The 14,076-nt window shown below is 40.3% G+C and overlaps 1 protein-coding gene across 5 annotated transcripts in view; it reads right to left on the bottom strand.

Annotated features, from left to right (window-relative positions):
- The window catches only part of LOC108383400 (uncharacterized), a 263,400-nt gene that overhangs the window by 112,083 nt on the left and 137,241 nt on the right, over positions 1-14,076 (bottom strand). For 3 of the 5 annotated variants that reach the window (XM_073241297.1, XM_037025597.2, XM_037025599.2), the window contains exons 2-3: positions 3,429-3,599; positions 943-1,050 (exon numbers count right to left, since the gene is read on the bottom strand). In XM_073241297.1, the coding sequence (XP_073097398.1) occupies positions 953-1,050; positions 3,429-3,599 (269 nt within the window). In that variant the 3' untranslated portion in view covers positions 943-952. Of the gene's footprint in view, positions 1-942; positions 1,051-3,428; positions 3,600-7,071; positions 7,107-14,076 lie in introns of all 5 variants that reach the window. The other 2 variants (XR_012133340.1, XM_073241298.1) reach the window with 2 other exon arrangements.

Below are 14,076 nucleotides of genomic sequence, written 5' to 3'. Positions count from 1 at the left end.
AGCATTCCCACCAACCTACACCTGTACCCCTTCTGGGGTTGTGAATGGTGGCAAAGGGGGGGATTTAGTTGTATATAAAAGGCCTGAGTTTTGTTTTTTTTTTAGTAGATGTTTACTTTTTTCTCTATGGCTTTTATGAAATCTATGTTCTGTCTCATTTTCCCATCTTGACAGTTTCCCTGTCCTCCTTTTCTTTACTGTCTTTCAAAATGCTATGTCTACAGAATTTTAGAATTGGGAGGGATTTAGAGATTACTTACTCTCACTTCTTGACCTAATGAAAAGGCCTGAGTTTTTAATGAAAAAAGCTTTCATGTATTCTTGGGGTAATTAAAATGTAACTTAAAATATAATGTGGAAAACATCCTATTCACCAATAGGATCCTATGATACTAAAAATATATAGAAACCTCAAGAATTGCTAAAAAAAAAAAAAAAAACCCAAACAAATAACAAGATAAATAAATAACTCTTATCCCGTCAGATCCTGAGAAATCAAAAGGCAAATAAGGCATAAGCAGGAGTGGGGATGGGAGGGGAGAGATGGACCTGGTAGAGGAAGAAGCATGAGAAAACCCCATAGATGGAGGGTGCCAATGCTTTCCCCACCATACTGTCCTGGAAGAAGGGGCCCAGGTGCTGAATGCTGTGAGCCACTATGGTTGCAAGGCAGGCAGGCTGTGTGCAGGACACCATGGACTGGACCCTGTGGCCCACTTCATCACTTGCTGAGTGACCATGGTGCTCACTCCACCTCTGTGTCTGAAGGAAGGACCAGGGGATTGACAAGAACCTCTTGCTCCCCTCTGGTGGGGCTTGGGGGTTCTCAGGTTGTTTATAATCCCTAGAGTGTGGCCCTCTTGGGACCATTGTGTCCCCAGTCTGTATAGGTCCACATCTCCTTCCCAGAACCCTGTGGCCATTCAGCCTGGTTGCACTCACCTTGACCCCCTCACGAGAGGCACCAGTTGCCTGTCAGATGGATGGAAATGTTGACTCTTGGGTGACAGACGTGGCCCTCCAGGCCTCCCCTAGGGTGTCTTTGGGAACCTGGAGTATAGAAAGGCAGGCTGAACATCTCAGCCAACTTCCTTCTCCAGGGATTCTATAATTACAGTTGGTGGTAAACCCGCTATTTGTCCTAATTTGCGGTCTTAGTACCTCAAGTCATTAACAGACAGTTGCAGTGGATATGCATCTTTAGATGTAATTAGTAATATTGTGAGCCTAATCCATAATCAATACTCAGGTAATTGATTCTTTGGGCTTATATTTAGTCTTTGGAGTCTTGGTGCTGTGAGGAAGATTTATCTGCAGACATGCTAATGCGTGTTCATCCGCCACTGCAGCCAGCTAACCCAGGACCCCTCAGAGGTGCAGCTCAGCTGAGCAGACAGTGATCAGACAGTATGCTCTGGCCCAGTGCCCACTGGGGGTGCTTTGGAGGCTGTGTCTGCAATGCCTCCTGGGCCCATCAAGGACTTGGGCCCTTGCTCTGGGACTAGAGAGTCTATTTCAGAAATAAAGTCAAAGGGTGGTCCCAGTGCCTGGGAGATCTTAGACCATGGGCAGTGTCCTTAATTACCATCCTACCAGAAGCATCTGGGAGGGTACTGAGGACAGTCCCTAGACTAAAGATGCTAAGACATCATGGCCTCCACATTCGTCCCCCTCTGCATGCCTCCAAAGCCCAACACACCATGGCCTGCCTCCTCAGTAACCAGTCAAGCCAGCCCAGCTTCCTCCCTTTCTAAGGCTGGTGACAGCAATGGCAGTTCAAGGTCAGGACTGCGGGACTGCTTCAGGATGGGAGCTGTCCAGGGCAATCCTTATGAATGGGCTCTCATATGACTGTAACTGGAATTAATATTGAGGCTCTGCTTCCAGGAACTTCCCCATAGATGAATCCAGGCTGCAGAGGTCTGAGGTGGAATGTTCCGAAAGCCAGCCATAAATCTTTCCCCAAAATGATGATGCACAAACTAATTACTCTGGAGACACAAACATGTCACTCTGCATCTTTCCAGCCTTTATCTGCTCACTGGGAACAGGGCCAGGAAGAGGTGGACAGGAGCTGGCAAAGTCACCATGGAGGAAAACATTTTAATTCATTTAATTATGAGCCTCAGAAAACTGAGCTGTTTCTTCTTGAGCTGGTCAAAGGAAATGAGAAGTGACACTTTCCCACCCCCACCTACCCCTTGGCCAGGGAAAAAGCTCTGCATTAAGGGTGTTGGGCATGGGTAGCACCAGGCTGTGTGCCTTCAGGAGTAGAGCCCCAGGCAGCCCCAGAAGTCCAGCAGGAGAGGATGTACACCCCTGGCTGCTCACCAGTGCTCACTCAACATGCTCGCTCTCTCTCTCACAAATGCACACATCTGTACACATACAGTCAGCATTACCTCCTCTTTAACTCCACAGTGAACAAGTTTTCACTCTGGATCCACCCTTTGGTAGTGTGCTAAACTTTTGTATTCTTTCTTCATTTTCTAAGCATGTGTGTGATTGCAAGATGGTCACAAGTTTGAAAATTCAAATAATAATGAACTTTTAAGTTGGAGCTTAAGGACAGGACTAATCTAATCTGTGCATGGAGGGCCATAGCTGGTTCTCCCCAGAGAGGCCAGGACCCTGCCCCCTGGTTAAGGCTGCATCAGGGAGGGGCAAATGGACACTTAGCAGCTTCATTAGTTCCTCTGCCTCAGTGGGCACCCTGCTGACAAGCCTGGCCTCTGTGCATGTGTTGCCATTCTCTCAGGGCAGAGACCCCAGCTAGCCTGGGACACTTCAGCCAGGAGCAGATGGCACCCAAAGGTGTCCTAGAGCTGGAGCCAGCCAGTCCTGAGCACACTGAGTGGGACCAAAAGATGACTCCATCCTATGGGGCCCTAGGGAAAAGACTGAAAATAACCATGTAAACAAATATATAAATAAACAATTCATAAGGGGCTGCATGCTACAAAGAAAATACAACAGAGTAATGGAAACAAGAGTGACCAGGGCTGGTGGGGCAGGGGCAGCATGAAAATGTTGCCAGGTGATGGGGAGGCCTCTGTTGAGGCAGCCAACAAGGAGAAGCAGGCCATGCATATAGCCATCTAGAGTGAGGGAACAGCAGAACAAAGGTCCTGTGGCAGGAATGACCTTAGAGTGTTCCAGGTGAAAAGAAGAAGGTGGGTGCCATGGAGCCAGCTGAGCCAGGCAAGTACAAAGTCCAGCAAAGTAGGTGGCAGGTTCCATGAAGCCTCGGAAGCCATTCTAAGTGCAGGACAGAAGGGTTTCAAGAAAGAGCTAACATGGCTGATGCTTTTACAAGTCAGTATGAGGGTCCCAGGATGCTAGCTGGAGGAAGTAAGACTTTCTCCTGGAAGGCATAGGAAGCCGAAAGAGGCTTCTCAGCAGGGAACTAGCAGATTATTCTTACTCACCTTTGACCCTTTGTCCTGCCCATGTGTACATCCTTGCAGGCATGGCACTTGGCAGCTGAGGGAGATTGCTCCTCCTTGTGCAGCCTCTGGGGCTGCTATCAGCACAGTTCCACCCCTCCAGCTGTAAGGCCTGAGACGGGGTCTCCTTTCTCCAGTTCTCCATTAACTTCTCTGCAAAACAGAGATAACATTTTAGACAATAACTAGTTACTCTAGCGAAACACCACACAAAAAATGGCCCATCTCCACCTTTTTCATCAAAAGCTGAGCAGGGAGCCTAGACTTCAACTATCACCAGGCTGTAGTGACAGTACATTAATCATGACATTATGTATGTAAGAATGTAGTGTAGCCACCTTGTTAGGGTGGTGTGAGGCAAATAAGGAGCCAGGATGTTCCTGGGCAGAAATGAGCCCCTTCCATGTCATAGTGTCAGTGGGGTCACACAGGGAGTCAGATTCATTCTCAAAATATAATATACAAATTTCCAGGTTCCATATCAAGAAATTAAGAAAATTTCAACTTGAATGCAAAAAAGAAAATCCATAAATGCAAACACTTAGATGACATGATGTTAAAAATATATGAGAAAGATCTTAAAAACAACCAGCATATAGGTGCTTCAATAAGCAATTACTTGAAACAAGTGAAAAATTGAAAACCTCAGCAAACAGAAGACATAAATAAGAAACAAAAGGAAATATTAAAACTGCAAAATACATCCAAAATAAAAATCATGCAATAAATGAGCTCAATGACAGAATGGTGGGGATAAAGGAACAAATCAGTTAACATGAAGAGAAATAATAGAAACTACCCAATTGAATAAGAGAGCTACAAAAGACTGGAAAGGAGAAAAAAAAGAACAGTTCCTCAGGAACCTGTGAATTACAACAGAAGATATAATATTCATGTCATCAGAGTCTCAGAAGAAGACAAAAATGAGGTGACTCTGAAAGGTACTCAAAGAAACAATGGCTAAAAACTCCCCAAATTTGGCAAAAGACATAAATATACAGATTCAGAGAGCTGAGCACCTCACCTCAAAGAGCATAAGCCCAAAGAAATCCACACCAAGACACATCAAACTTCAGAAAACTAAAGACAAAGATAAAAAAACCTTAAAAGCATCTAGTAACTGTAATGTTGCTCATGTAATCGTACATTAATGATACAAAAAAAAAAACACCTTAAAACCAGTTGAGAGAGAAATGACTCATTCCTACCTGAAGGTTTTTGACTATTGGTCAAAGAAGAATCCCAGGAGACAAATGAAATGAAAATATAATGTATCAAGATTAGTAGGACACAGAGTAGTGCCGAGAGGAAAATGTGTAGCACAAAATGCTTACATTAGAAAAGAGGATCCATATTAAGTCAGTAATCTATACTATCTTAGGAACTTCAAAAAAAAAAGCAAAATAAACCCAAAGCAAGCAGATAAAAGGGAGTAATAAAAATACGAGCAGACATCAATGAAATAAAAAACAAAAGTGCTATAGAGAAATTCAATGAAACAAAAAGCTGATTCTTTGAAAAAGTCAATGAAATTTATAAATCTTTAGCAAGACTGACAAAGAAAAAGAAGACACAAATCCCCAAATTTCAAATGAAAAAGAGGATATCACTACAGACCCTGCAGACATCAAATGAGTCTGGGGGAATATTGTGCATAGCACTGCATACAGAAATTTGACAACTTAAATGAAATGAATGAGTTCCTCAGAAACCACAAACTACAACTCACTGAATATGAAACAGATAATTTGAATAGCCCCATAAATATCAAGGAAATTGAAGTCATAATTTAAAACTTCCCAAAAAGGACATTTCCAGACCCAGATGGTTATCACTGGAGAATTGTACTAAATGTTTAAAGAAGAACTCCAATGCTACACAGTCTCTTCCAGGAAATAGAATAGAGGCAAAGTCTTCCAACTATAATTTCTAGTATTACCCTGATATAAAACCAGACTGAGATGGTACAAAAAAAAAGACAGAACACTTCAGTCCAATATTCCTCATGAACACAGATACAAAAATGTTCAACAAAATATTGGCAAATAAAAGTTGGTAATGAGACAAGGACCGTGGGTGCAGTCAGAGTAGGGTGAAGACCTCTGGAAAAAGACCCCTACCAAACTCCATATTAAACAATTAAACAAAGTCAGAGTCACATTAATTCTCTAAAGTAAAATATCTAGGAATATAAGCATTCTTCAGTGAAAATTAGTTAAAACTAAAAAGCCAAGAATAACCTGGCCTGGAATGTTTGAACATCCCCCAGATAAGAAAGTACCTCAGCATAGCCCATGTGTTGTTTGTATCAATTAAATAAAGTTATTGTAAAATTTACTTTAGCCTGCTAAAAAGCCCAGTTTATCTTTAACTTTACCCAGATGCTGCTTTTCCTCCTCCAGCCCTAATCAAGTCAATAACTCAGCTCACCTTGAAAGCAAAACAAGCAGCCTTGACTGATATGCTCCCAAACCAAGAAATTGTTACTCTGAGAAAGGATCAAAGCAGTAAATTTCTTATGTTAACTCTGCAAAATAGTCTGGAAAACTAATAAGAAACTTAGTGTCTCTTTAAAGATAAACATTTAGAGACCATCTGGTGGGGCTGCATCCCTAGCTCTTTGTCTCTCAACTGCCTATAAATCCCCTAGACAACGCACCACTACAGGCTCTCTTGTCCCCTCCTGGTGTGAGCCAGGAGCTCTGTCTGTCCTCTCACTGTATCTCTCAATAAAAGTCTCTCTGACTCTCCTACCTTGACTGTTTGCTAAGTTCATTCTTTGACTCTGCAAACAGGAACCCCGGCATCAGTAATATATAAAAATAATATACTGTAACCAAGAGGGGTTTATTCCAGATGCAAAAGCTGATTTACTTTGTGAAAACCAATCAATGTAACCTGCCTTATTAACAGGCTAAAAACAGAAAAATTACTTGATTACATCAATTGAGGCAGGGAAACCATTTGATGGAATTCAACTCCCATGGGCAAAAGGGAATATGGGTAATAACTGCTTAGTGGGTATGGAGTTCTCTTTCAGAGTGATGAAAATATTCTGGAACTAGATAGTAGTGATGATTGCATAATGCAGTGAATGCCCTATATATATCACTGAATGTACACTTTAAAATGGTAAATTTTAGGTTATGTGTATTTTATGACATTAAAATTTTTAAAAAATTCAAGACCCATTCATGATAAAATTCTTTAAAAAATGAGAACAGAGGGAAACTTCCTCAACTTGATAAAAAAAAAAAGCATGTACTAAAAACCTACAGTTATCATTATCCTTATTGCTGAAAGACTGAATGCTTCCCCCCGCCCCCCAAGATCAGGAAAGTGCTGGGGATGCTCATTCTTGCCACTTATAGTCAAGACTATACAGGAGGTTGTAGACAGTGCAATATGCAAGAAAAGGAAATAAAAGGAACTTAGCCTGATGGCAGGTAATGTGATTTTCTGCATAGAAAATTCTAAGAAAAAAATCTGAGGAATAAAAGCCCTCTTAGAACAAATAAGTGAGTTTGGCAAGGTGACAGGATATAAGATAAACATATGGGAATCAGTGTATTTATATATATTAGCATGAACACAAGGACAGTGAAATTAAATTAATTACACCTACCATATGATCCAACAATCCCACTTTTGGGCATACATCTGAAAGAAATGAAATCAATATCTTGATATTGTTATTTACACTCCCATGTTTTATAGCATAACTCACAATAGCCAAGACACAGAAACAGTCTAAATGTTCTGAATGGATAAAAAATATATAGTATGTATACAATTATTTAGCCATAAAGAAGGAGGAAATTCTGTTATTTGTGACAACATATATGAACCTGGAGGACATTATGCTAAGTAAAATATGCCAGACAGAGAAAAACAAATACTGTGTGATGTCATTCATATGAGGAATTAAAGAAAAAAGTCAAACCCAGAGAAGGAGAGAGTAGAAGAGTGCCTGCAAGGGGCTGGGAGTGGGGGGTGGTGATAGAAGTGGGGAGATAGCGGTCACAGAGTACAAGCTTTCACTTATTTATATATTTATATATATATTTATTTATTTATTTGCTTGGAGAGCAAGTGAGAGGTTTTATTTAGAGATAAAGTGAGAGGACAGAGCTCCTGGCTCAGGCCAGGAAGGGACAAGAGAGTCCCAGGGTGGTGAGTTGTCTAGGGGTTTTATAGGTGGTTGAGTGACAAAGGGCTAGGGATGCACACATGCCAATGGGTTTCAGCCCTGGGGAAGTTCACTATGGATTCAGTGTGACCAAAGAAATGAATAGCAAAATGTTCTTTGGGGTGAAAGGGTTATACCCAACTTCAATTCCAGGTGGCAGGTCAATCACTAGAATCCCATTCACTCAGAGTGAGTCTTTATGCAGCAAGCCAGCCAGTCTGCTTCTGCACCCCTCTATCTGCACAGTCATCCCACACAGCCATCCTTTGGGCCTCTGTCCTTGGCGCTGCCACCACTCCAGCCTCTGCTCTGCTCTCCTGCAGCCTTGCAGCCCTGCCACAATGTTGTGCCCAGCACCCGGCAGAGCTCTTTTTATAGAATCAACAGCCATGTGTTGACCAAAGGTGTGCAGTGAGCTAGTCAACCACGACCAGGTGAAAATCCTGGCCATAGGAACTATCATTTTATCCACAAGGTCCCAAAATATTTATCTTTGAAGAGACATTAAATTTCTCGTTAGTCTTCCTTGTTATTTACAAGAATTTTACTGCTTTGATTTCCTCCCAGGATAACAGCTTTCTGGTCTATATCACTTAAGACTGCCTGCTTTGCTCCTAACGTGGGCTGAGTTATTGTCTGTTTGTTAAAGAGTATGTTAAGAAAGTTACTTTTTAACAAATTGGGTTTTAAAATGCAATCTAATTTTCAAGATGGCATCATACCCATTTTTACTCCGTTGTTTTGGGCTTGCTTGGTACATTGCCCAGGTTGCAAATCACTTATTTAGGGCTGGAGGAGGAAAATCAGCACCTGGGTAAAGTCAGAAAAACAAGCTGGGACCCCCAGCAGGCCAAAGCAAATCTCACAGTGGATTATCTTGCTTTATTTTTTCTAGAGGCCTTCATCCTACTCTGCCTAAGCCCATGGTTCCTGTCTCATTCCCTCTCTACAGATATTGAGCCTAGCTGCTGCTAGGAAAAAGGGGTGATGACTGCTCTGCCTGCTTCATGCTGAGAGGGGGCACAGTAAAGGGTGTAGTTAGGTCTCCATCACTGGTCAGTTGAGAGGGCCTCGGAAGATGGGCACTTCTATCTTGCGTTCCATTTCCATCAGCATTTGCAGTGATATGGCTTCAAAAGGATTTAGAAAACCAGCTCCTTATCATAGTAGTCCATGGGACTTCTGGGCCTGACATAGTTTGGACTTGCTTTTGGAGATCCTGGAGTGAATTAAAGACATTTTGTGAATAATTTGGAATGTACACACAACGCTCAACTTTAATTATATCACACGTTCCACCTGTGCTGCTGTTAAGATGTCTAGTGCCATTCTATTTTGTATAACTGCTTGACGCGTTAGTTTAACTTTAGTATTTAGGAGAGCCATTATTTTAACATCATTTAAGGCCTTTTGAGTAAAATTGGTTAAGGATTTTATATGTAAAATTACACTTTTTAAACCAAGAGATGACATAAAAATGGAGGCTAGGTGATCATACCAATGAAAAACACTCCTAGTCCATTGATGTTGGAGGCTTGGGAAGTTAGGATGTGGGATGTTCTTAACCCAACATCCTTGCAACCAAGGAAATCCCAGAGTGCACCTCCCTATCCACCCTGGAGGGAAACACTGCTGGAGATTAATTCCACACAGCCAGTGAGTGCCATTTGAGGCTGGCCAACATAAACCACTGCAGATTGTCCAACCTGTGGCAAGCCAATCTGTAGCCTGTAAAGTTACTATATGTGAGCAGGGGTCTTTGGGAAGTCAGCCTAAATATCCAGTGAAGCTTGGGAAATTATTAGAATGGTTTCTTTGCTCCCAGCAGAGGGGAGCCTTTATTTAAAGGGCCCTGCCATTGGAGTAAGCCAAATGTGCTCATCCCAGATTTGAAAAAAACTTTCATATCTGTTATTATTGGTGCTGAAAATTGGCACATTGGTGTCATTTTGCAATTGAGGTACAGCCATAGTGGTAGTTAAATTCTTTGTAGCATCATAGGAGAAGGGGAATTTATGCCCTTTAACTTATTGAGACTTTGGGAATGAGAAACTGCTTTGATCAAACAATTAGGAAACCCTTTTCAATCTTTTCAACCTTAAGAGAAGACTTTAAGAAAACTTTGTCTTTTAATACACAGAAAACAAAATTCTAACCTTGCTGTGTACTTGATATCAATACTCACTTGCTTTAATTTCACATAACATGACCATATCAATTCTTCCACAAACTTTCCACAAATTTCTTTTTTTACATTCATTCTCCCTCTTTAAATAACCAGCTGTACTTTAGAACAGTTACCTTATTTTACCCTCAATAAAGTGTATTTCCATTCCTTATAACTTCTCTTATCAAAACACACATCTTTTCAAAACACACATCTTTTCTAGCATGCAGAGATGTTTTCCTTATTGTTTTAACTAGTTTTTTTTGCAGATCATTATCTTTAGTAGGCTCTCCGCTACCCCAAGTCCTCCCCACAAATCCCATTACAGTCACTGTCCATGAGCATAGTAAGATATTGTAGAATCACTACTTGCCTTCTCTGTGTTGCACAGCCCTCCCCTTTCCCCCAACCCCACATTATACATGCTAATCATAATACACCCTTTCTTCTTCCCCACCCTTATCCCTCCCTACCCTCCCATTCTCCCCAATCCCTTTCCCTTTGATAACTGTTAGTCCATTCTTGGGTTCTGTGATTCTGCTGCTGTTTTGTTCCTTCAGTTTTTCTTTTCTTATTATACTCCACATATGAGTGAAATCATTTGGTATTTGTCTTTCTCCACTTGGCTTATTTCATTGATCATAATACCCTCTAGCTCCATCCATGTTGTTGCTTCATCCATTGTAGGGTTTGTTTTCTTCTTATGGCTGAATAATATTCCATTGTGTATATGTACCACATCTTCTTTAGCCATTCATCTACTGAATGGACACTTAGGTTGCTTCCATTTCTTGGCTATTGTAAATAGTGCCATTATAAACATAGGGCTGCATCTGTCTTTTTCAAGCTGGAGTGTTGCATTCTTAGGGTAAATTCCTAGAAGAGGAATTCCTGGGTCAAATGGTAAGTCTGATGGAGCATTTTGAGGAACCTTCATACTGCTTTCCACAATGGTTGAACTAATTTACATTCCCACAAGCAGTGTAGGAGGGTTGCCCTTTCTCTGCAACCTTGCCAATATTTGTTGTTGTTTGTCTTTTGCATGGTAGCCATCCTTACTGGTGTGAGGTGATATCTCATTGTGGTTTCAATTTGCATTTCTCTGATAACTAGCAATGTGGAGCATCTTTTCATGTGTCTGTTGGCCATCTGAATTTCTTCTTTGGAGAACTGTCTGTTCAGCTCCTCTGCCCATTTTTAATTGGATTATTTGCTTTTTGTTTGTTGAGGTGTGCGTGCGAGCTCTTTATATATATTGGATGTCAAGCCTTTATCAGATCTGTCATTTACGAATATATTCTTCCATACTGTAGGGTAACTTCTTGTTCTATTGATGGTGTCCTTTGCTGTACAGAAGCTCTTCAGCTTGATGTAGTCCCACTTGTTCATTTTTACTTTTGTTTTCCTTGCCCAGGGAGATATGTTCATGAAGAAGTCGCGCTAATGTTTATGTCTAAGAGATTTTTGCTTGTGTTTTTTCCTAAGAGTTTTATGGTTTCATGACATACATTCAGATCTTTGATCCATTTTGAATTTACTTTTGTGTATGGGGTTGGACAGTAATCCAGTTTCATTCTGTTACATGTAGCTGTCCAGTTTTGCCAGCACCATCTGTTGAAGAGACTGTCATTTCCCCATTGTATGTCTGTGGCTCCTTTATAGAATGTTAATTGACCATATATGTTTGGGTTGATGTCTGGAGTCTCTAATCTGTTCCACTGGTCGGTGGCTCTGTTCTTGTGCCAGTACCAAATTGTCTTGATTACTATGGCTTTGTAGCAGAGCTTGAAGTTGGGGAGTGAGACCCCCCCCCCACTTTATTCTTCCTTCTCAGAATTGCATTGGCTATTCGGGATCTTTGATGGTTCCATATAAATTTTTGATGGTTCCATATAAATTTTTGAACTATTTGTTCCAGTTAATTCAATAATGCTGTTGGTAATTTGATAGAGAATGCATTGAATCTGTATATTGCTTTGGGCAGGATGGCCATTTTGATTATATTAATTCTTCCTAGCCAGGAGCATGAGATGAGTTTCCATTTGTTAGTGACCTCTTTAATTTCTCTTAAGAGTGTCTTATAGTTTTCAGGGTATAGGTCTTTCACTTCTTTGGTTAGGTTTATTCCTAGGTATTTTATTCTTTTTGATGCAATTGTGAATGGAATTGTTTTCCTGATTTCTCTTTCTATTAGTTCATTGTTAGTGTATAGGAAAGCCACAGATTTCTGTGTGTTAATTTTGTATCCTGCAAATTTGCTATATTCCGATATGAGTTCTAGTAGTTTTGGAGTGGAACCTTTAGGGTTTTTTATGTACAATATCATGTCATCTGCAAATAGTGACAGTTTAACTTCTTCTTTACCAATCTGGATTCCTTGTATTTCTTTGTTTTGTATAACTGCTGTGGCTAGGACCTCCAGTAATATGTTGAATAATGGTGGGGAGAGTGGGCATCCCTGTCTTGTTCCCAATCTCAGAGGAAAAGCTTTCAGCTTCTCACTGTTCAGTATAATGTTGGCTGTGGGTTTATCATATATGGCCTTTATTATGTTGAGGTACTTGCCCACTATACCCATTTGGCTGAGAGTTTATATCATGAATGGATGTTGAATTTTGTCAAATGCTTTTTCAGCATCTATGGAGATGATCATGTTATTTTGTCTTTCTTTTTGTTTATGTGGTGGATGATGTTGATGGATTTTCGAATGTTGTACCATCCTTGCATCCCTGGGATGGATCCCACTTGGTCATGGGGTATGATCCTTTTGAAATATATTTGAATTTGGTTTGGTAATATTTTACTGATTATTTTTGCACCTACATTCATCAGGGATATTGGTCTGTAATTTTCTTTTTTGGTGGGATCTTTGCCTGGTTTTGGTATTAGGGTGATGTTGGCTTCATAGAATGAGTTTGGGAGTATTCTCTCCTCTTCTATTTTTTGGAACACTTAAAGGACAATGGGTATTATGTCTGATAAAATTCTGAGGTAAATCCATCTGGCCTGGGGGTTTTGTTCTTGGGTTGTTTTTTGATTACCAATTCAATTTCATTGCTGGTAATTGGTTTGTTTAGATTTTGTGTTTCTTCCTTGGTCAGTCTTGGAAGGTTGTATTTTTCTAGGAAGTTGTCCGTTTCTTCCAGGGTTTCCAGCTTGTTAGCATATAGGTTTTCATCATAGTCTCTAATAATTCTTTGTATTTCTGTTGGGTCCATCATGATGTTTCCTTTCTCATTTCTGATTCAGTTGTGTGTTGATTCTCTTTTTCTCTTAATAAGTCTGGCTAGAGGCTTATCTATTTTGTTTATTTTCTCAAAGAACCAGCTCTTGGGTTCAGTGATTTTTTTCTATTCTTTTATTCTTCTCAATTTTGTTTATTTCTTCTCTGATCTTTATTATGTCCCTCCTTCTGCTGCTTTTAGGCCTCATTTGCTCTTCTTTTTCCAATTCTGATAATTCTGTTGTTAGACTATTCATTTGGGTTTTGTTCTTCCTTCTTTAAGTATGCCAGGATTGCTATATACCTTAATCTTAAGACTGCTTTTGCTGTGTCCGACAGAAGTTGGGGCTTTGTGTTGTTGTTGTCATTTGTTTCCATATATTGCTGGATCTACATTTTAATTTGGTCATTGATCCATTGACTATTTAGAAGCATGTTATTAAACCTCTATGTGTTTGTGAGCTTTTTTGCTTTCCTTGTACAATTTATTTCTAGTTTTATGCCTTTGTGGTCTGAAAAGTTGGTTGGTAGAATTTCAATCTTTTTAAATTTACTGAGGCTCTTTTTGTGGCCTACTATGTGGTCTAGTCTGGAGAATGTTCCATGTGCACTTGAGAAGAATGTGTATCCTGTTGCTTTTGGATGTAGAGTTCTATAGATGTCTATTAGGTCCATCTGTTCTATTTTGTTGTTCAGTGCCTCTATGTCCTTACTTATTTTCTGTCTGGTGGATCTGTCCTTTGGAGTGAATGATGTGTTGAAGTCTCCTAAAATGAATGCATTGCATTCTATTTCCTCCTTTAATTCTGTTAGTATTTGTTTCAAATATGCTGGTGCTCCTGTGTTGGGTGCGTATATATTTATAATGGTTATATCCTCTTGTTGGACTGACCCTTTTATCATTATGTAATGTCCTTCTTTATCTCCTGTTACTTTCTTTGTTTTGTAGTCTATTTTGTCTGATAGTAGTACCGCAACACCTGCTTTTTTCTCCCTATTGTTTGCATGAAATATCATTTTCCATCCCTTACCTTTTAGTCTGTGCATGTCT

Source organism: Manis javanica, chromosome 7, assembly GCF_040802235.1.
Source record: "Manis javanica isolate MJ-LG chromosome 7, MJ_LKY, whole genome shotgun sequence".
In the NCBI taxonomy this organism is placed as follows: Eukaryota; Metazoa; Chordata; class Mammalia; order Pholidota; family Manidae; genus Manis; species Manis javanica.
Note: the sequence above shows the minus strand (reverse complement) of the source record. Positions and strands in the feature narration are given on the sequence as shown.